This window comes from Paramisgurnus dabryanus, chromosome 12 (assembly GCF_030506205.2).
Source record: "Paramisgurnus dabryanus chromosome 12, PD_genome_1.1, whole genome shotgun sequence".
Lineage (NCBI taxonomy): Eukaryota > Metazoa > Chordata > Actinopteri > Cypriniformes > Cobitidae > Paramisgurnus > Paramisgurnus dabryanus.
Genome location: NC_133348.1, coordinates 30,792,111 through 30,816,221, shown reverse-complemented (window position 1 = coordinate 30,816,221; position 24,111 = coordinate 30,792,111). Strand labels below are relative to the sequence as shown.

The 24,111-nt window shown below is 36.3% G+C and overlaps 1 protein-coding gene across 1 annotated transcript in view; it reads right to left on the bottom strand.

Moving 5' to 3' along the window:
• myo6a (myosin VIa) overlaps positions 1 to 24,111 on the bottom strand; it is a 63,043-nt gene that overhangs the window by 11,785 nt on the left and 27,147 nt on the right. Inside the window, exons 4-29 of the mRNA XM_065268952.1 lie at positions 23,991 to 24,064; positions 22,886 to 23,015; positions 21,799 to 21,904; positions 21,589 to 21,644; positions 19,684 to 19,781; positions 19,431 to 19,595; positions 19,153 to 19,233; positions 14,492 to 14,672; positions 14,097 to 14,241; positions 11,142 to 11,299; positions 10,603 to 10,694; positions 9,621 to 9,693; positions 9,406 to 9,533; positions 8,068 to 8,163; positions 7,764 to 7,934; positions 7,154 to 7,192; positions 6,920 to 7,013; positions 5,422 to 5,552; positions 5,240 to 5,317; positions 4,735 to 4,864; positions 4,551 to 4,641; positions 3,549 to 3,699; positions 3,133 to 3,341; positions 1,118 to 1,196; positions 736 to 896; positions 35 to 70 (exon numbers count right to left, since the gene is read on the bottom strand). Of these exons, the coding sequence (XP_065125024.1) occupies positions 35 to 70; positions 736 to 896; positions 1,118 to 1,196; positions 3,133 to 3,341; positions 3,549 to 3,699; positions 4,551 to 4,641; positions 4,735 to 4,864; positions 5,240 to 5,317; positions 5,422 to 5,552; positions 6,920 to 7,013; positions 7,154 to 7,192; positions 7,764 to 7,934; positions 8,068 to 8,163; positions 9,406 to 9,533; positions 9,621 to 9,693; positions 10,603 to 10,694; positions 11,142 to 11,299; positions 14,097 to 14,241; positions 14,492 to 14,672; positions 19,153 to 19,233; positions 19,431 to 19,595; positions 19,684 to 19,781; positions 21,589 to 21,644; positions 21,799 to 21,904; positions 22,886 to 23,015; positions 23,991 to 24,064 (2,953 nt within the window). The remainder of the gene's footprint in view (positions 1 to 34; positions 71 to 735; positions 897 to 1,117; positions 1,197 to 3,132; positions 3,342 to 3,548; positions 3,700 to 4,550; positions 4,642 to 4,734; positions 4,865 to 5,239; positions 5,318 to 5,421; positions 5,553 to 6,919; positions 7,014 to 7,153; positions 7,193 to 7,763; positions 7,935 to 8,067; positions 8,164 to 9,405; positions 9,534 to 9,620; positions 9,694 to 10,602; positions 10,695 to 11,141; positions 11,300 to 14,096; positions 14,242 to 14,491; positions 14,673 to 19,152; positions 19,234 to 19,430; positions 19,596 to 19,683; positions 19,782 to 21,588; positions 21,645 to 21,798; positions 21,905 to 22,885; positions 23,016 to 23,990; positions 24,065 to 24,111) is intronic.

The window sequence follows — 24,111 nt, the reverse complement described above, 5'->3', positions numbered from 1 at the left end:
GAGTGATTTGAGACATACTGAGACTGTAACCTACATGGTCAAGCTCTTGAGCTTTTGTGGTGGTGCAACACTGTAAACACACAGATGAAGAACGTTAAACAATGTGATGAAGAGAGACGGAGAGATGAAGATCTCCATCAGTTATTAAACATGATTTACAATCCCACCACCAGCAAAGCTTGAAAGCAACGTTGAAGTGAAGCTCTGTGAATAACAGCTGCACCCTAAAGTCCAATACCACAAAAATATTAAGCCGTGTCCCTCAGGTTTTCTTTTCATTAAAAGAAAACAGTACAGTTACAATAAAGCTCTTACAACTGTAAAGCTTGTAACTCTGTTACTGTACGTCACATATTAATCCTTCTGGAAATAAAATGTGTTGAACTTCCAGTACAGTAGATGTGTTGTTTGACACACTGAGGAATGAGAAATGATTTTCTGTGGTAACAGACAGAAACATGAAACAGATCCCAACACCATAGCAGTTTGTGTGAATTTTGTAAGAGAACTAACGGTAGGTTATTTAAATGCATGTGTATATAGAGATGTATTGCAAATGTGATGCGTTTGTATTTTGTATTGTATTGATTGTAACAGTATGTTGCTGTATTGCACAGGTTCAAGCTAAAGTGGGTAACGGGTTAGGGAGGCATTACCATGGGGTTAAAGGTGAAACGGAAAAATAGGCAGAAGCAAAACACACACACACTGAACGGCGGGAGGGCGCGTGTATACCTGCGCAGTCCAGGGTCCACGGGCGACTCTTCTGGGATAAGCTCCGACTCACTCTGGGCGATCCGGAGGGCGAGCTCTCTGTCCCGACGCTCCTGCTCCAGTACGGCCTGCCGGGCCGTATCCTGCTCTCTCTCCGCCTCCAGCTGACGCTCCATCTCCTCCTGATCAACACATCACATAATAAATCACCATATGCCATATACAAAATAAAAACGGCCTAATAAAACTATTTCTCAACAGTGGCCTGTAACTTTTTCATAAAATATGCACATGGAGATCACAAATCTCTGTTCTTAGTTTATCAAGCATCTGTTAAGGTTACATGCAGCTGTCCTGTATCTTAGCCGCTAGCGCCCAATAAAGTGAAAATCTAAAATCTGACCTGCAGTCTCTTTTCCTCTTCCTCACGTTTCTTACGCTCTTCTTCTTCCTGTTTCCTCTTCAACTCCATTTCTACTTTCCTGAAAGAGGTACAGATGCGTACGTTCAACAAAACATTTATTTTTAAACATTAAAAGTTTTTAATTTAACACATTTCAGTCACAGTCCAGAGTTTACAGAATACACAATGAATCTTCAGTCATCATATAGTCGTACATTTGTTCTTAATTCATGTAAACTAATGACTTTCATACATCAGAAATCCATTTTTTAGGATTATTTAGGCAGGGCTTAATTGATGGCTTGATGATGCATTGGAGCCACCAAGAATGGCTCCGCCCCTAACACAATCGTGAGCATCCATTCAGGTTGTAGTAGTATTTAAAAGTTGAGAGAGAGAGGCATTTTTTTCGTGAGTGGGTGTGGTTTAAGCGCAGACAGCAGATACGCCCCCCAAGATCCCTTATATACTTGCTGTTTTTATTCATTTAATTTGGGATGGGTGGTTAATAACACATTTAAAGGAATAGTCTACCCTTTTGCCATATTAAACTATGTTATTACCTCAACTTAGACAAATTAATACATATCTATCTTTTTCAATGCGCGCACTGTACAGCGCGTTGTGAATGTGTTAGCATTTAGCCTAGCCCCATTCATTCCTATGGTACCAAACAGGGAAGCCACCAAACACTTCCGTGTTTTCCCTATTTAAAGACTGTTACATGAGGAGTTATACTAGTAAGTATGGTGCCACAAAATAAAACTTTTTTTTGGTACCATAGGAATGAATGGGGCTAGGCTAAATGCTAACACATTCATAACGCGCTGTACAGTGCATGCATTGAAAAAAGATAGGTATGTATTAATTCGTCTAGGTTGAGGTAATAACATAGTTTAAAGGGGCTGAATGTAAGTTATTACTTAAAAATATCTTTAAGATAGAGTTTTCATTTGTATATTTATGAGGCAACCATAATGTAATAGAAAGAATGACACCTTGAGTGTCCTCCACGGTTGTCTCTATCAGCCTGTAGGCTCTTTTCTGTGTGGAGAAGTCGGGTCCGAATTGGCGCGATATTCAAAATGTGACGTCATGCGCGTGCTCGTCTACCTGGGCGTTCCATATAGACGCGTACGGCGTCATTAGTAAACAGCGGCAATCGCTAGCATGTTTCAAATGGACTCTGTAGACGGAAAGAAGCGACCAACTTCCAGCACAATCCAGACACTCATGGAAACTCCTCGTAAGTTTAAAAAAAATCCTTATCTAGTGCGGCCAAAATAGTGCGTGACCGGCGTCGGGGAAAAGACAAGAGTAAACATCGGATTGGCATTTGATTCTTGGAGGGAGCTCCGGTCAGCGCTGGGTATGAAAACAGACCTTGAGTAAGTAGTTACAGGGCATCTGTAATATATTATGTTATTGTTTTTGTGGTGTAATGCTAACGATAGCATTTATTTAGTGGTGTAATGCTGACGATAGCATGTAGCACAGGACCGTTTCAAAAGTTACTTTCTTATATGAATTATCTTTATTCAGAGCACGAGTGCATTAAGATTGTGAGTGTCGGGAGTGTGTTTTACAGTGTCGTGTTACAAAACTTTTAGAAGTAGACTTCTGTTGAAAATATAAAGTAGCACTGCAACATTTTGCTAAAATATGGTCTGTCAAACAATGACCTTACAGTACTATAACTTTTCTTACATTTGTAAACATGCTGGTGAATCTCAATGAGCTGTCTGTGGTTGCTACGGCAACTCTGGTTGTTGTGGTCGTGCTCATACGAGTGTGCCCACCGAGAACGAGCATGAGACTGGCTGCAGTTTCTATAACGGCCACTGGTGTCAGTAACGGTTAGAAATTTCTCAACTTACGGAGAGCACCTTTAATATGGCAAAAGAGTAGACTATTCCTTTAACACACGACTGAAGCTTTAAATTTTGTTCCTCACCTAAATCTACTGTATGACTGATTCAGAAGCACAGAAGAGATTTATTTGTACATATACTTACAGACGTCTTTCTTCTTCTTCTTGTTTACGTTTCTGCTGGTCTTCCTCGCGTCTCTTCTTCTCTTTCTCCATCTCCTCTTGGATTCGTTTCAGACGCTCCATCTCTTCCTCCTCTTGTTTCTTCTTCTGCATGGCATTGAGCAGCTCTTGAGATCGCGTCACCAGAGCCTGATGTTCATGATCAATCTCCAGACGGCTCATGACGGTCCTCTGAGGAGACAGAGAAAGATCACAGAGTAGATGATGACTAAGTAGAATATCAATACTGGAAGAAAATGATTGTGTTCCTTATGCAAAAGATGCTCACCATCAAAGACAAGTGCATCAGACAAGATACTTATGTTTGCACTTGTAAATATATATATTTTTTAACAAACGTATCAAGTATGAATCTTTTTCTTTCACTCAGTTACACACCTTTATCTTGTATATGTGGCTGTCAACAGAGGAATCGAGATCCTGCATTTGTTTGCTCATTTCTTGTTTGCCCTCCTTCAGTTGGGACACCACCTCATTTAACTTCTCAATCCTCTTCTTCAGGTTACGAGCCTTCACCAAACCTTCAATACTAACACACATACACAACTGATCAGAATTTAGCATAGCATAAACTTTTAGCTGTCACTGTCTGTCCCACAGGTGGGATGTTTGCCATTACATATTTAAAACAATAATTCGTTTATTTTATATATTGTTGGAAAGCTCTCAGATTGAGGTTTTCATATTTCAAATTTTTGCAAAAATAATGATATAGTAGGAGTCATTTTCTTAAATGTCAACAGGTGGACCCCAAGGTGTTATTACATATTTATAATTAGATATTCTATAAACCTGAAATAATCTTGACAAACTATATATTGTTGGAAAGCTCAGTAGTTTTCATATCTTAAGGCCATTTAATGATAGAAATGTAGTAGTCACATTAATTTTGTTAAATGTCACTCATGCATATAAATTAATCATTATTCATCATTTTTAATTACTAATGTTCAGTGACAGTTATTTATTAATTTGTGAGTATGCAGCAAACCATTGACACCTAGTGGCCTTTGTTGGCAAAACCACTAAAAATGTGACAAAAACCTCATTGTTTGTGATTTTTAACTTGAATTTTTTTTTAAATATATACTTTATTGCATTATTTTTATTGTTTAAATAAATGTAAACTGCTACAAAAGATTAATCATGATTAATCGCATACAAAATAAGTTTGTTTTTGCATAATATATGTGTGTGCACTGTGTGTAATTATTTTGTATGTATATATACATAATAATTACACACACAAATATATTATGTAAACACAAACTTTTATGTTGTATGCAATTTTTCACAATTAATCTTTTGACAGCCCTATAGTTTCAATCTTTTTTGCTGTCAGCATCTAACTAACTTCTGAGTGGAGATTAGTGTTTATACCGTGGTTTATGTTTCCTCTTGCACAGCCACATGCGGACGGTCTTCTGCATCTGGATACACGCTCGGGTTCGATACAACATCTTATTCTTCACTATGAGAGTAAGAGAGACGCAATATAAATACTGATGTGGCAACACGATCATTACATTTAAAAGGAAACCAACAGTTGTGTTACTGTACGTACGTTTAATAACAGAGAGCGCACACCACTGAACCTTCTTCCAGCGGCTACAGATCAGCCATTTATTCACACGCTTCACCAGTTCAGCCAGATGATCCGGATCAGACTTCATAATCTGATCGAACTCTGCGAACTGACAAAACATTCATCATCTCATTATTCAATCATTAACAGATTCAGAACGATCAGTCCTTATATCCAAGCTAACTATAGAAGAGGAGTGGCATTAATTAAAGGTTTATGGTGTGGATCTATAACAAGAAATATCGCATTTCTGTGTTGCAATCATAACATGATATGAGAATACAGATACATATCACAGCTGTGTGACAGAACCTGTCAAACATGTCTCCAGGTCATATACCATCATCAAAAACATTATGACAAAAATTACAATGAGATTTAGCATGAAGCAATTCATGGATTTTATACTTTTAATGATCTACTTTCCTTTATTCTTGACAAATGACACAGATTGAATAAGTGCATCATTCATATAAACTCTCACCTTTCCAGGTCTGAAGAAAACTTTTGTCAAACCAAATTTATAATCGTTTTCGTTCAGGCCAAGAGCTTTGAAGAGAGCCTGTACAGAAACAACCAAGTTAAAATTGAGACATTTTTTCAGTTGGGAGTAACCATTTGTTAGTCTAACTCGAACAGAACAACCCACATTCATGTAACACAGACCTTACAGAAGAGACGCGGGTCCAGGCGCGTCAGTTTGGCTGGCATGTACTCTTTGTACATGTTGTAGAGCTCATGGAAAGGTGCTCGTGAAGGAAATCCGCCCTGCATCAGATCCAACACGGACACCATCCCTGAGGTGACCAAACACAAGATCTCTCATTCAGACACACAGTCAAAGCAGTCAGATATATGCTGTTCACATGCAGCATAGAGATATGGGAATAAAATGATATAAGAGTTATAATGTGTGTGATGGGCTGGGTAAAAAATATTCGATCTGCAATTTAATGGAACAATGTTGATTTGAAAAATCCCTGAATTGATTCTTAACTCTTTTCCGCCATTGACGAGTTATCTCGTCAATTAAGAGAAAACATTTTCCTGTCAATGATGCTTTCCTGATGAGTTTTTATGGTAATCTGTAATTCCCCTGTTATCCACTAGATGGCACTTTTACCCAATTTATAAAAAACTGAACAAAAACTACATTTTCAACATTTAAACTCCATATATGTTATCTGATATCTAACAAAATTCCTTTACAAAAATGCAATTATTTCATCTTTTTGCTCAAAATGTGGTATTTTTGAAGAAAGCTACCCATATTTAAGAGGTTGATTTGATATATTTGTATGTTTATATATTTTTTTCCTCCTGGAACTCATTTTCTGAAACTTTTGTGAAAATCACAAAAAATGCTAGCTGGCAACTTTAAAAAAAAGGCTGGTGGGGAATGAGTAAATGTGCGCACTTTACTCAGGAAAATGAGGATAGCGTGGATATTAAGTCACTAACAGTACGTTCACATGTAAGTGTTAACGCTTCCAATTCACTTTTAATGGGTGACGTCATGCATTGCCGAACTGAATAGTGGATCCTTCGGCGCCACAGAAGTTGAACATTTCTCAACTTTTCAAGGGACAATGTGTGCGTCAGCCAATCAAATCGCCTAACGCAATTAACCTAGTCAGAGCCAGCCAATTACGATTATGGAAAAACGATGTGTTGCGGCCACTGTGGTTGGCTGTTGGCCACGCTTCAGACAAGCCATACGTCAAGCGTTAACGCTTTCGCCCCTTGTGAATGTACCGTAATACTACGTACTTACCAAACGTGGGGCATTGTGTTACTCGCTCTAGATTACTCACGGGATTTAACTTTTTACATTTTTCGCTACAGTTGAATATTTTCAACTTGGATGAAGACGCGTTAACGGGAGGATGCATCTGATCGGATCTTTGCATTAACTTTGTAAACAATCTGCTCACGCAAATCGTTGAACCCCTAACCCTAACCCACAGTTAGAGAATTACTTTACAAGGGACGAGGCATTTTTTAAAACATTTCTCTGGATTTACAAATCCTTGGGATAACTATTATCCATAACAATGTGCTGATTTGCTTTAATCTGTTGGATAATTAACATTTTTTTATTCCTAATGAAACTTGACTTGTAACGTGGAATCAAATAAAGTATATACAATGTGTGTGTGTTAACCTGAGCACTGTAGTTGTGAGAGTATCTGAACTCCCTCAAAGTGATGGCTGACCATCTTCAGATTGGGTTTAACACAGCGGATAAAACTCGAACCCTGAAACACGCAACACAACAGCCGATTAAAACACATCACAAGTGTCACATACACTAACACTATGTTCTTCAACAGCCTGCTTTAAAACGTTTCGCTCAAACTAAAATGAACAGTAAGGAAGTGATGGGGTTTGAACTTACAGTACTGCGCAGCTTTTCCAAAAGAATATTTAATTGTGTCTGTAAGAAAGAAATGACACAAGCACCTCAACACATGTCTGTTGTTTTCATTGTAATATCTCACTTATTAATTTCTACTACTACTTCCTTAATAAATAGATACACTGTCATGAAATATTGATTTGAATCTGATAGCTTGAAGTTAGAAATATAGTTGAGTACAATTTAGAAAACCTAGAAAAAGTTGAAAGTAAATGGATTTTGCAGATAAAGATGAGGTGGGAAAATAAGCGATAAATAACCGATTAATCAGCAGATTTTTTTTACTTTTCACTTAAAAATATAGAAATTATTGCATTGTCATGAAATACTGATTTAAATTTAGCTGTCTAATAGCTTGAAGTAAGAGAAATAGCCCAATACAATGTGAAAAATAAAAAATAAAAATAAAACATTGAGGTGGAAAAACAAGCTGATAACCGATTAATCGGCCGGTATATTTAAAACTTTCCACTAAAAAATATACAAATTAGTAAAAAACTGTATTATTACAGAATTGAAAGCTTTATACAGCAGATTTGTCCATTAAATGTCATGATTAAATATTGACAGACCAATAAATCAGACATACCTTGAACTTGTTGCCGACGCTGATGAAGCTGAGCTTTCCGGCTTTCTGTTTTGCATCTTTCGAATTGTTTGAGTTCTCAAAGAGTTCGCCAATGAATTTATCCTTCGACTCGCTCACCAGACATGCCAGCGATGTGTGAAGGGCATCGTTATTCTTCTCAACAAACTGAGTCTAAAAAGAAATGTGACAATGTTAATGAATGTTGGATGAAAAGGTGCCATAAATTAGCATCTTCAAAGCAGCCTTCCTGTGCCTAAAAAACCCATCAATAAATAAAAAATTGTGTTTGTGTGTATTTGTGTACCGTCTCATAGCAGACAGCTCCAGCAAAGTGTCTTATGATGAAACCTTCATCGTCTCGGACGTTCCTGTGCACTGTTAGCTTGGACTTCCTGGGAACCTGCAGGACACAAGACATTTAACAACTGAATCTACTAAAGATGTAAGATCTAGGGCCCTATTTTAACGATCTGAAACGCAAGTGCGAAGCGCAAAGCGCAAGTGACTTTGTGGGCGGATCTTGGCGCTGTTGCTATTTTCCCGGCGTGAGAAATAACTCTTGCGCCAGGCGCAAATCAATAAGGGGTTGGTCTGAAGTAGGTTCATTATTCATAGGTGTGGTTTGGGCGTAACGTCAAATAAACCAATCAGAACGTCATCCAACATTCCCTTTAAATGCAAATGCGCAAGTTCAATGGCGGGTTGCTATTATTATGACGGATTTACCAGGCGCACACCAGGAGCGGTTCACAGCCGAGGAGACCGACGTTCTTGTAAGAGCAGTCAAAGACAGAGAAGTTGTTTTGTATGGGGATAGGAGAAACCCGCCAAAATCAGCTTAGGTTAAACAGGCTTGGGAGGAAATAGTCACAATTGTCTCATCAGCTGGCATCCCCAGGACGTTGCGCCGCAAGCGCTACAATGATGTCAGGAGACGGGGTAATCCCAAGCTTGCCAGCATAAATCGGCCACGCCGTGTAACGGGAGGTGGATCTGCCTCAGGACCTGACGCCAGCAGAGGACATCGCTGCGTCCACCCTCACCGCTGAAAGCCAAGAAACGCAAGCAGTCCAACCCCAAAGTACTCTTACAAATCAAGTTCACATACATTAAGGTTTCTTATGAAAACATTTTGAGAATTTTTTTACGCAGCCACACAAAATAAATAAAAACTATCACCACAATGCTCACCACAATGATTTCCCTTATCTCATGTGTTAATATTTTTTTATTGTAACAATTTATGATTTGCAAAAATAACTGTTGCATCTGTGTAGATTAGATAAGCAAAGTGTGTGCACGTTTTGCACGCTATACATTATGGTCAAGCATGCGCCCTTAAAATAGCATAATGAACAACGCGCAACGCGCCACTGACTTTAGACTAGTTTTTTTCTGGTCAGTGGCACAATTGTTTTTTGAAACTGCAAAATAGCATCAGGGATGGTTTGCGCCGTGACACGCCTCCTTTTGCGGCTGAACCGCCCTGGGAGCGCAAGTTCATTCCCTAGTTTGCCGACGTGCGTCTGTGGAAGGAAAAACCTGCTGTGCGCCGGTGCAAAATACAAATGATACATGCGTCACTGACAAAGTCAATTGCGCTGGGTGCAAGATAGGGCACCTAATGTAAAGTCTGACTCACAGTCAAGCGGAAATGATCTTTATGTTTGTTGTGAACTGTATCTGTGAAGTGCTGGTCACTGGGTTGAGGTAGTCGGTTTTCTTCGTCCAAGATATCCAAGATGCCAACTAGCTTCGCCTCCACCAGATCTGATTAAATAACAGTAGTAAATACATGCATGATAGAGTATATTGTTTTTACATTTCTATCTACAGTATATTAAATATGATACAGACCGATGCAGTCCTGATTATCCACATAATGGACTTCATTGACACCTAGACCTTCTTTCTGATATAACTCCTGCTCCTGTAATACAAACACAATCACAAAAATTTTATTATATATGTTTTTTCATGTTTTGGGATGTTTTTCAAATATTTTTATTTATGAAAATTAATTATGAACCACAGGCTTATATTGATTATTGAGGGTATTAAGCTATTTCTTGTACCTATTGAAATATGTATAGAAATGTAAGCAGTCCTACTCGCACCCACCCTGAGCGAGATTCGAACCTCTCTGTTCCGGAATGAAAGTCGGATGTCTAACAAGCTCTAATGTCCGTCGCTTAAGCACTTCTTGTGGCTGAGATGTGTGGTTTACTTTTACTGCACAGCTCTCACTAACTAGCTGGCCTCCGTTACAAAAACTAAGGAGTTTCCCTTGATTCTAAAGACTGTAGTTACTGCACAGGTATAACAGGTATACTTTTAACTTACAGTCTCTACATTGTACTACAAATTCTGCCTTAAAAAATTTCAATGTGTATGTGTGTGTAGTTAAAACATATGCATTATTAAACATACACACTCATATATACACATCATAAAATACATTCATTTTAAAACCCACTCAAATGGGTATGATCTAGTGGTCCGGGATGTACATAGGTTTACATGACGCACATATTTTGACACACCGAACACATATTTTGAATTGCCGCCTCCTCAAAAGAAAAGTCACCGCACAGCACTGGTATAATCTATCCTGGGACCCACAAACATATTTTTAAATGGAAATATGAGTTAAACAAATTTCACCATTTTTATTATTTAGTAGTTTTTATTTTCCTTGACTAATAAACTTCTCTCTATTCTATCCAAAAAGTAAAAATGACAAAAAATTAAGATTTTATGGAGACAGACCTACAAATGACAAGGCATAATAGGAACACTGATATTATGAGTTTATAGTTTTATGATCTCAGTCTCTCACCTCTTTGAGAATTCGTTCATTAAAGAACTGCTGGAGTTTTTCATTACAGTAATTAATGCAGAATTGCTCAAAGCTGTTGTGTTCAAAATACTCTGCAGGAAAACAAGAAAAAAATTCAAGAAGTTACACCAGCACACTACACTCACTAAAAATAATCATTCTTAAAAATATTTTTCTTCTTAAAAAAGCTAATTCTTAGCATCTCAAAATTTGTATTCTTCCTTATTAATCCTAAAATGAGAAATAAAAAAAAATTTTCATCCAAATATATCAAAAGTTATATCAAGTAATCATTTTTTATTACTTCAGACAAAAGTTATTATTTGTTTTAATATATTGCTGGATTTTAAAATTAACATTTTCTGTTTTGTTTCCATAAATTTGTATTTTATTAAATATAAAAAATTTACAAATGATACACAGGTTCTCTAGTCTGAAACCTCAATTTATAGGACTGAACTGAACTAAGGAAAATACTCAATGCAGAATAAAACACAACCTTACAACCCTGTGGTACATGTGGTAATATGATCTCATACCGAATCCAGCGATGTCCAGTACGCCGATAAAATGAGCAGATGAGTCGAAGGGGAAGCACTGGTTTATTCGGGTGACCACATGATCAAAGAGACGACTGTAGATGGCTTTAGCTAGAGCATCACGAGCACTGCTGGCCTGCTCAACCTTCAGAGGAACCCTGAAGAACACATATAATCATATCATATCATATAATATAATATAATATCATAACATAGTATATGCAAGGAATAATTGATGACAGGCCGCAGAATTATTAGAAAATAATGCACACACTACACTGTAAAAAAAACTTTGCTGCCTTAAAATTTTTTGTTAAATCAACTCAGATTTACAAGTCATGTCAACAGAAATTAGTTGTCACAACTTATAAAATATAGTTGAGAAAAGTCAACTTAAATTTATAAGTTATAACAACTCACCTGTAGTTATAACAACTCATCTCTAGTCAAGATAAATAATAGTAAGTTGAAATGACTTGTAAATCTGAGTTGATTCAACAAAAAATTTTAAGGCAGCAAAGTATTTTTTACAGTGTAGGTGTTGTGGAGTGCCAAAGCCGTTAACACAGAAATTGCTCTAGTGGTTATTTAAAGACATTGGACAGGTTAGGTGTAGGGATGGGTACCGAAACCCGGTATTAAACTGGCCCCGGGGCTAAATTATGAAAGACCGTAGTATCAGTAAGATCTGACGCTATCGGTTCTGCTATCGGTCCTGGAGAAAATAAATAAATAAATGTACTATGTTTTCTTGCTTAATAATGTTTTCGTGCACATTTTATCTCACCAAATATTTCTAATTTGCGATTAAGACGTTTGTCTGTGAGATCTGCGAGATCTCTCATGCGCGCCGCGGAGGCTGGCTGTCTGTCAAACACAACCACAACAACGAGCGCGGCGCACGCACACGCATAACAGCACGAAAACTACCGCTTAAAGGTGCTCTAAGCGAATTGAAGCGTTTTAGACCATAAAACATTTTTTGTTACATACCGGAAACATCTCCTCACTATCTGCTTGCTGCCTGTCCGCTGATCAAACTGTAAAAAAACGCGATCTCTGTAGACAGCCCAGGCTTCACAAACGGCAATATCAACAAATGGCCAAACCTAGCCAGCACAAAACAAAACAAAGTATTCCAGCCAATAAACGACAAGAAGGATTTGGGGGTGGGGGTTTGGCGCGTTCATGAAAGCACGGAAGGGAGGGGGAGGGGGAGGAGTTAGCTACGCTCTGTCTGTTTGAAAACAGTTCAAACATCAACAGGAAGTGACGTCGCACATTATTCGCTTAGAGCGCCTTTAATACAAAGAGTGACGATGGCGGATAGAGCAAAACATTCAAAAGTGTGGTTATACTTCACTAGAGTTGATGCAGACAACGCTCGTTGTCATACAGGTAAGTGCAACAAGATGTTTGCATGTAAGGGCGGAAACACAAGCAATCTGTCAAAGCATCTTTCAAAAGTGTATTACGTGCAGAAAGAAGCTGTGTCCCAATTCAAGGGCTGCGACCTTCTAAGCATACAACCTTAAAAGGGGAGCACTCTGTCTTTCAAGGTGGCAGCCTCAGAAGTCCGCGAAGAGAACTGAAATGAGACAGTCTAACCCTCGGAGGACCTATAATTTGCGTCACCTGTTGCACGCGCCCACCGCGCCTGTCAGCAGGACACAGCGGAGACGTTTCTGACTTATTTAAATAAATATGGAATCAGAAAAATATTCATTTATTTTAGAAAATATGACACGTTGATGTAGATTAAACTATTCAACAGTATATAAAATTAATCAACCTTAGAAATACGCAACATAAACAGAATAATATTAACACAAGTCACAGCCTCAAGTCGCGCTGCTGTGACGCAATCGGTCTTAAAATACGTCCTTAGAAGGTCGCATCCTGCAAAATTCAACCATCATCTCTGGTGGTTGCCGCATCAACGTCAGGCATGTATGCTAAAATCAAAAAAATGTTCACATCATTTAAAATAAATGTACAATCTCCCTAATTGGTTTGCTTACCTTACGTTGAAATTCTGTTGATTTCTTTTGGGAGAAATGCTGAACGTTATGCATTCAACATATTTTCTACTTCTTTTTAAAATCCCAAATAAAGAAAAATCAGCATGTAAACATTTATTTAGCCTAAATATCCTATTTAGAGTATTTTTTCTGCAGCTTTTACGCTGGTGCATTAATAAATATATGTATAATATTTAGAAATGAGATCCAGAAATTAATTTGTAATAATGAAATGCAGACACATAATTAACTTAATCATGTGAACATAGGTTCGTGATCAAATGTTAACATTGGCCAAAGTACCGATAAGAATACCGTTAAAGCACCGGACCGTTAAGCAGTACCGGTAAGAGTAGTAATACCGTTAAAACCTTAACGATACCCATCCCTAGTTAGGTGTGTGTTTTACAGAAAAAAAATCAACGCTCGAGGAACATTTTTCAACTGAATAAAACATTTTACAGCCCCGTTTTAAACTTAAACTTTATATTTAATAATATAATTAATTTAATTAATACTATATATAAATATATTTTTCTTCAAATTATAATGTGTGTATTTATATATCCATAATAATTATACACAGTATAAACACACAAATGATGGAAACAAAAAATTCGGAAAACGAATATGCAGCCATATTATATTATATTATATTTTATATTCAGTCATTATTTTTCTATTAGAAAACTACTTGGTGAATTCAATATCATGTAGTGGTTGAAGAGACAAATGATGATTAATCTAATTGTTGAAGTGCTTAAAAAAATCCATTAAATTGAATTAAATTAAAGAGTAGATAAATGAAATATCCATTGTGTTCCCTATGGATTATACAATAGCCTTTAATAAATGTTAATAGGGTTACATAATTTGTTAGCATCTCAGTGCAGTTCTTCATGTTTTGTGTAAGAATGATTTTAAGGTCTCTTACTTGATAGCTGTGCCTTTAGCGCCCCCTGCTGTTGTATGCATGACTCTGGTGGTCAGACTGACTCTCAGATCTTCTTCATCCAAACCCAACAGCTCAGCACAAAACTCCAGAGACTGACCACACGCCTTCTTAATGTTACAGCCACCTTTCATACAAACACAAATTAGCAATGCAATGGAAGGGAACACAGCAATAAAATGTCACTTTGGATAAAAGCGTCTGCCAAATGTACAGTATACTGAAAATAATATTAATGTTAATGTAAACACTAAATATGCAAATAAAAATCCCTCTCATTAAGTTTTACTATATAAATAAAGTCATCCGAGTCTCTGAATACAACCACAGTCACTGATTAATGGGTTCATTGTCTTGTAAACGCTCTCTGTGTTTACCTGAAGTGCTTCCAGCCTCCTCGAAATCAATGTTTCCAAGATGTAAAACTCCAGCCACCACCCTGAACAGATTCAGCTTCTCTGAATCATTCAGACCGATCCTTTTCATAGCATCACACATCCTACTGAAGTCTGCATGATCATCCAGCAGAGGATCTTTCAAAGACCCTGTCTTCATATGCTGTGAAACAACAGCCAAGTTAGTTTCTTCTCAAACGATGTCTGTCTTCATGAGCCGACCATACGATGAACATCAGATAAACATCAGCTCATCTGAGAGCAGCTACGCCATCATAAGCACAGCACACCAGAGATGGTGATAGAGACAACAGAGTTACAGCAAAGAGTATATACTCTTTGGTAACAGACTGCAGCTGTAAGCTCATTCAACTTTATTTTATTAAGTTATAGCAACTCATGAAAAGCACAGTAAGTTGAAATGAATTGAAATTCAAACTTACAAATTTAAGTGCAACAAGGTTTATTGTCCTATTTTTATTATGTCAGTTACTATATTTTTAAAGTACATGTGCTATAAGTAGTGTATTTGCTATTTTTTAACTCTAAATCTTTGCCTACTGAATCCATTTTGTCCTAATCTATTCATTCATTTTATTTTTGTGATACGACATGTCAAGTTAAAAACAGTTTGACTTTTAATTTTTTTTATTAAAACCCTACGTCCTGTTCTAATGTTTTTGACCGTATTGCAGTTCATTCAGATGATATTGAGTCTCCGATGTCGACGCCCCACCAAACACCTAATAAAACAGCCAAAGCCGGGTCTATAGGGGGCTATGGGGGCATTGCCCCCCCCCCCAGATTTTCCCTCTGCCCCAAAAAATTTTCAGCCAAACAAATACCGCCCCTTGTTGGCAAAGACTATAAGCTCCCACTCACCAATGTCTGGTTGTCTTACACAAAGCTCAGAGGTCTCTTCAGTAGTATTTAACTTACATAAAAAGTACTACTATTCTCTACGATGATAGAACACAACTTTAAATAAAATATCAAAAAAATGTGAGTCACAATTTTATGAACGTAATAACACAACGCATATTAATATGGAACTATTATATTAATATAGTAAAACATCCCCAAAATAGCCCCTGATCCTTTCTTAAACGTATTATTTATTTAAAGCGACACCATGTAATTTTTTAACCTTCATAATAAATTTTTAAGACCCTTGTGATAGTACATCGACTTTAAATAGGTTGAATGACATGTCTACCATAGCCTGACGGGGTCTGTATCGCTTTTACTCGTACTTTAAAACTTAGGGTTTCGGGTGGTAACCAGAGCACAAAAAAAACAACAAAAATTCGACTGCTTTACGGCATACGTCACTTCCTCCACACTATTATTTTTAATGTGAATTTTGCTGGAGGCTACTTCAGGAGTGTAGAGAGCAACTTCTATTGTGTGACTCTGTGGCACTGTGTTAATGTCACAGACCTATGACACAGGCGACCCGGGTTCGATTCCCCTTTAAGGCAATTTTTTATATAAACTCACGATCTTGATTCATACATAAATGCGATCTTCTTTATAAATGACGGCGATTATCTTTCATATAGTTCCCTGTATTCAGATGCTGCATTCACGTGTTCACGTATTTACCTTTCTTTTACTGTCTATGGTATTTACATTACAATCCAAGATGCTATAGCAGTCAAACTTGCTCAAACTCAGAGAGTGTAAAACCAAACCCTATTCATTCACCAATCAGATCCGACCGTTTCTCTCTTCTCTCTTCCTCATTTGCTGCGTTCCGCTGTCACTCGCGTGACGTATTACAAAGCGGCAGACCTAAACACATCGGTTTACTTGGATTTATAGCGACAATTTTCACACAAAAGAGAGGAAAAACGAGCACCACTGCGGAAAATCCTGGTGGCGAGGGAGAGAGGGACGATGTAACAATATTTGTTTCGAAAAAGGCAAGGAAATACTTCTGATCGTTTCTCAATTGGAAGGCTGCAGCCTCCGGAGGTCAAATATGCAGGCTGCATACGTCATCAAGCCTGGGTTATTAAGGTAAACTGAGCATTACATTCGCAAATCATAAGCATAATGCAACAATTTACGATTAACTAAGTATAATAGTCAACTTTATAATTGTTAATATTCTGAAATAAGACAGTCTTGATGACGTATGCAGCTTAGAAATACGACATCTGGAGGCTGCAACCTTCAGATTGAGAAATGGCTTCTGCCACGAGTTCCTCATCAGAAAGTTATAACATGACTGCGTTTCTCCCTGATGCCTCAAAATGTTGACCGTTTAGCGTTTAGTTTTTAAAGGTTTAGTTTTTAGTTTAGTTTTAAGGTTGGCCAGTTCCTTTCCTTTGCGACAGTGCTGCGGCGCTTGTGGCCTCTAGGGGCGCTAGGCGTGAAAAATACATGTCTAAAAAAAGTTTTGCTGTGTGCCTTTAAATACAACAGCCGATGGCAAGTCTCTGTTTTATATATATTTTACATTGAGTGTTATGGCTGCGACCCAGTCCATGGAGCCTAGTAACGGGCCTGAAAACAGCTTAACCAAACTGTAAACCTTCATCTTCATTAAACTGGTAAGTTACTGGCATGCGTTTATCTTTTCTGTTCAAAAATCAGTTTGAAAGGAGCCGGATGGACTCAATAAATGAAGTTGATGGAAAGAAATTGAGTCCTTTTATAGAGAGAAGAGCATACAGAAATAAGAGAAAGTGCAGACAGACCGTCACAGTACATCAACATATAACACCGCTGACAAAGACCTTTAAATTCACTTATTTAGGGTGGCAAAAAGAAAGCAATGAATTTAAATGAATTTAAAGGTGTAAGATTCACTTTGAGGGTTTGGATAAAGACATGTTATCCTGTCCAACAGAAACAATGGACGCATCAGTCTGAGATTCTCATTGGTGACAAAAGCTCTTCATTTGAATCTGACTTCTCAAGTAGTGTTTTGAATAAAGTAAACAAAGCAATCCGGGAATCCTCGTGAAACTGAATTTAAATGAAGTTAAAACGGTTACTGGATACGAATATAACTGGTCCCAGTTCAGCATGTTATAAGAAGCACAATGGAGGTGCACACTGTTGTACTGTGACATCCTGTATTAAACTGTAAACAGGAATAGAGAAAGAAGATCCCATATTCCCATTGCCATAAAACAAACCAAAACACCAGCTCAGCTCAGCTCCCAAGAGAAATTAAGCATCATATTTATAAGACCTGGGTCAAATGTATTCACATCATGACGTCCGTGATTTGGCTCAAAGATAATATCATTATTCATTATGATAAACTACATTGGACCCAGGACTTATAGTAAGAAAGATGATTTATAAAAGCAGCCCTGATTGTACACAACACACATAATCACCTTCAGTTCCTGTGATGTATCAGTGACACACAAAGAGACGCACAACCACAGACAATGACGTGTTATAAATGAAAAGTGATTCGGTTAGTCACAGGCATGCAAAATCATCAACAACTTGATAAAATGAAAAGACATTCACTGAAGTTACGAACTAATATAAAACAACCAATCACAACTTTGGATTTGTGTCCAGAAGTATGTGTGGAAAATGGTCACACAGGTATGAGAAATGCAGAATCCCATCTTATCCCCAAAATCCCATGTGCTTCAGGTCCTTAAGATCCGGGTGTACACCAAACCTGCTGTCCCCTTGATCAGGTCCTATACCACCACACCATGGTTCCTACTTTACAGATCGAACATTTGACCCTAAAATAATCTTTACTTACTACATCTGAGTCATTGTGATCAATGTTAACTCACAACTGGTATGTTTACATGCAACCATATAATCCATTTGTAATCATATTGATGGCTGAATCGGATTAAAAAGCCTTCATGTGAACACCTTAATCAATACGATTGAGGTCGATCAGAGCAAATTTCGATCGCATTGAAAGGGGTGGTGTAGTCCGATTTGTGATCCGATCACAGGAGAAAAGTATGCATGTAAATGCGTGAAATCTGAAGTGTTTATGTATTTCATAACATTACATAAAGCAATAAAATAGCATTGTGCCTTTCGAAAAGTGTGTTTTCTTTGCCTTCTTAAGAACAACTTTTCACGACTCAACTTTGACTTTGTACATTTATCCAGAAATAATACATGAACTTGATGAGAGATGATGTGCGTGGCGTTGCCAAGTCTTCTGCCTTTTGGCAAAGTTCAGATTTTGGCTACTTTTAAACTGTTTCAGCGAGTTGTTTTTTTCTGCACAATAAAGATGAAAGAATTCGAGCTAGTTTTGAATGTCCATTGGGCTGGTTTAAATATGTGAATCTGGCAACCCTGTGCTTTTATGCAGACATTTGGTTGGGATTATATAAAATGTATACGTAAACCAACATTTTAATCATATTGCAATGTTTAAGCTACATGTAAACTGTACTTTCGCTACCTGCAAACTGATTAAATTCAGTCGGATTGATAAAATTTTGTGCATGTAAACACAGCCAATGTGTTTCTGGTCAATTTGATTTCATGCCTGCTGCCTAAAATGCTGAAACTGTTTTGCATTCAAATTATGGCAAAAAGTAGATTTCCACAATATGGCAACAAGTGTTATATTAAGGTATGCTTAAAAATTTGTGAAACGCAAGAGACTGAATTGGAAATAAATCTTGTACCTCTGGACTCTTGCGGTTTTGAGGAATCTTTTTGTCTGACTCCTTCGTAGAGAAATACCGCGTGCATCCTCGACTCAGATACTAGATTGAAAGAGAAATGTATAACTTTAATATTAAACCTTTTAAACTAAGTAGACAGGTAACAGCATTTATTTCTTATGCACTTCCTCTTAAAATCATTGTCACGTGTTCATCTATATATGTTGCATGTATATTAATCATCACATATAGGGTTTAATTTGAATAAAAGTTTAAAGTGTGATGTGAGATGAACACACCCTGAAAGAGTCTGGAGATCCGAGATGAAACTTCTGTTGGATATCTTCAGATGCTCCAGCACACAGCCTGTAGAAGATGTGATAGTTTCTCTCATCCTGACCCTGTGTGCAGATACGCGACTTCTCCAACAGATAATGAGATACAAAACCACCTACCACTGCATTCTGGGAAACAAACCAACACATGATGTGATACAACTGAACTACTAAATCATCAACATCACTGTGCTCTTACTGAAGAGAGTTTGTGCACCTTTTCATTAAAGTGAATCTCAACAAACTTCCCAAATCGGCTGCTGTTGTTATTTCGGACAGTTTTGGCGTTCCCAAATGCCTCGAGCAGTGGGTTTGCTAAAATCACATGAGAAAAAAAAGAGTCATTTTTGGTAACACAAAAATAATGGGTAACACTTACAACAAGGTTGTATTTATTAACAATTAGTTAATGCATTAGGTAACATGAACTAACAATGAACAATAATTCTAAAGCATTGTTTACTCTTTGTTAATGTTAATTGTGGCATTTACTGATCCATCATTAAAATCAAGCGGTTTAACTGTTAATATTCATTAATGCACCATGAACTAACATGAATAACCGTATTGACATGAACTATTAACAAGAAATAATAAATGCTGAAAATACTATATTGTTATTGTTTGTTCACTTTGGTTAATGTATTTACTAATACAACCTTATTGTGAAGTGTTACCAATAAATGTACTGTATATGTGAAACAAGCCTGTACAATATACTTTGTAATACTTTATATAAAAGTTATGTGTGTAATTATATATAAAGTACTGAGTATTAATAGGTTTCAAATAATGTATTATTACTATATTATGTATATGTAACGTGTAACAAAAACACTGTAACACTTATAGCATGTAATAATTATGGTTATTGTACATTTCTACACAGACAAGATGTTAAAATGTGTTAATATAAACAATAGCATATTTAGAAATTAACCAAAAGTAATAAATCCTACAAAAATACTCCTAAGTCATGATGTTTAATGCATTAATCACATGTAACATTACACTTTAGTGGCACTATTGTCCATAACTAAAATTTACAGGAGTAATACCCATACGGTAAAAATATTTTTTTTACATATATGCTAAATACATTCTGAAAGTAAGTAAAGCTTTCTTAAATATATTTTGAATTTTAAATATATATTCAATATATTTTCTTTTTTATATATTACATCAAAAATATTAGTTTTAACCTTTATATATTAGCAAATATATCAAAATGTATTTTAGGGGCAAAAAATACATTTCTGATTTTACAACCCATATAGCAAAAATATATTTTTCCTCCCTATAAATATATTATTCTCCCCCTAAGTCCGGATGAAATTAGTATTTTTGTTAATTTGTTTATCATTACTATTATTGCTATCTGTCATTTCATATTAATATCACTTTTCATTATTATTATTGTTAATAATATTCCTATTATTATTATTATTATTATTGCTATTATCACCCTCCTTATCCATTTTGTTTATTTATTTACATCTAATTATGTCTGTTGTGCTTACGCTCCTTTATTCAAAAATGTTCCACTCTTAAATCCAATTACATTTACAGTTATACACACACACACATACACACACACATCTTACTGGTTGTTATGTATGTTTTGTGGATCTATGTATTTGTATTTTGCATTTCACTTCTAATTTGTAAATTAGTAATTGTCTGTTTGCAAAAAAAAAATATATATATATATATATATATATATTGTTTTTTTTTTCTGGACAAATAAAAAAGTTTGTGTAAAATGTATAAGTATGTATAAAATATACAATTATAAGTATATATTATTTTGCAGTTGAAATTATGTTCAATTATAACCTTTTCATACCTGTTATGTTTACAGGTTTGTAACATACGTTTTTCCTCCAATGCGATGTGAATATAAATGCTTTAAAATATATTCATTTATTATATATTTGTATATATTTCACAATATACAAAAAAATGGCCAAAAAATGTATTGGTGAAAAATGAATTTTGTAAACATATTTCAAAATATATTTGGCCATTATTTAATATTTTGAAATATATTTAAAATAATTTTGAAAATATATTTTTTGCCATATGGGTAGCAATATCATTCAACAATATCATTTAAACAAACCTTCTACTATCCTCTCATCAATGTCTTGACCTGTACCATACGATGTAGTTAAGTACCTAGAAAGAAAAGAGTAAGACGTTTATAAGAAAATACATGTAATTCTTAATTACATCATTTCGAATTAATAAAATAGCAACATAATAAAATCCATATAAAATGTACTGTATATGGAAATACTGTATTTCTTTCATTGATAAAAAATATCTGTACCTGAGAACAAACTTAGTATTTTCAGTTTTTCCTGCCCCTGATTCTCCAGACACAATGATGGATTGACTCATCTTCAACACTTTCATGTCACGATAGGCTTTATCGGCTAAACACACAAAACATATGTGATGACATCAGACTGCTGTAAAGTAATATGAACATGTGTTGGTGTGTACATCAAATGTGAAGTGCACTTTATACTTCTGTGTCGATTGTACGGTTTGCCTATGTTGAAACGCCAACCCTACACAGTATTGTGACGCGCACTTCTCCAAAAATGTCTCCCAATTGTCAAAAAGATCTGCGGTGCATATCCTAACACAAATTTCCACTTGCAATGTTAAAAACAATAATGGACCAAGTTGAGGCATGAACTCTCTTGCAACAAAAGTGTGTTTACATCCACCACTGCTGATGCTTTTCCAAAAATGTACACAATCCTTTTTAGCTTTTGCCTTGATACTGTAACATGCCCGTAGATATAGCTTCTTGATCAAGAGCAAATGTCCCCGACTGTCAATGTTTGCAACAAAAATACGGGCCGTGTATATAAAGTCACAAGCCACTATTGCTTACAAATACAACACTGACCTAGCCACATGGCGTTTAGAGGAAACCTCCCATCCCTGACTGTGTTTACCAGGATTTTGGTAATGATGTGTGAATGATATCTTACTGGTAAAAAAGCTGTAGTGTCATTGAATGTGTTCAGACGGCTTTCACTAAATCCGTGTCTGCATCGGAGTCAAATAATGCATTTCAAAATTAAACCGTCGTTTAAGATGATCGATGTCAATAATCGGAAAAAATATCAGTTGTTAAGTAGTTATTTTTATTGATATAACTGGATGTTTCTTTTAATGAATTCTGGTGATAATTTGATACAAATAAAAATTGATTATGGGAGGTCACCTATTAAGTGAACTTTAAGGAAAATGCATTATGTGTTATAGTACAGATACATGCAATGAAAGGAAATAACCAAATGTGCAGAGGTGTTGTTCTGTACCGGCAGTATAAATAAACATGAATTTGAATACTTCAAGCATTTGGGTTTGTACAGGAAGCATGTACGAATGTATCTTACCAATTGCAAATACATGAGGTGGGAGCGTTCCCAGGGACCGCCCCTTATACTGTGAAATAGTCTCTGGAGAATACAGCTTGGGAATTTCATAATACGGATTCACAGCAATCAGGATGTTGGCAACAAACGTCTGGAATACAAAATAAACACACGAGAAGAAAAGTGAGCAAGGAATACACATTTATAACATCATGTACTGAATTTATAAACAACCTAAAAGTAAAAAAGCACAGCACTATAGAGTGTACATCAAATATAAGTCAACAAGCAAATAAATTATTATTTTTTGTTAAGTAGCAGGGATGCACTGATACAAAATGTTATGATTTTTGAAGGCAACCCGGTACTTAACAGGACATTTGTTTCCTCTCCAATAAAAGCCTATACATTTTTCCCTTAGACTTTTGGATTATCGCAAAAAAAGCTCTGTGTTTAACGAAATTTTATGACACACATTTTGTCCAACAAGATAATCTTCACAAATGAACACAACTCTTTGTGAATTTTAAAGTCTAAATGCGTTTACTAGAATGAAAAGCTAACCACAATCTCATCACCACCACCAAGCTTCTGACAGTTCTTTTAAACTTTATTAAACACATTTAAAAACATGTTCCCTGATAAGGAAATACTCTGTGGATGAATATTTGTTGGGAATTGTGCCCATGTTTCTGGTAAGGGACCATTGATGTTTACTGGTTTTTGCGTTGCATTGTGGAAATTTTTAGGGAACGAATGTTCCAGTGGACTGGAAGGATTTCGCGATTGAGACAGCGCTAAAAATGTCTGACTTCCCCACTACTGAACAAGGTAGCTGATTAAAACACAGCCATTGACTTTGGGACAATGGAACTGAAAGTGTTAAAATGCTAACTCGCTTTCAGATTATGCTTACAAAAATATGTTGTCCCTGCTGCGCTTTATATTTTAATGTGTAGATGAACAGTGTAAATCAATGTCAAACAGTGCTTGGGATGTTGCTAAGGTGTTGCTATGGTAGTCTGGATGCTGGGATGTTCTGGGTGGTTTCTATGCAGTTGTTAATTTGCCTGACAACATATGATATTAACATACTGATCAAATGAGAATAAGAGAATATACTTACATATATCCTATCTTTACTGTAGCGCACACGGATGTTATTCAGAAGTGTGGCTTCATTTAAGTACATCAACGAGCCTATGACACAAACAGAAAAACATTAAAAACAACCGTGCACAGCGGAG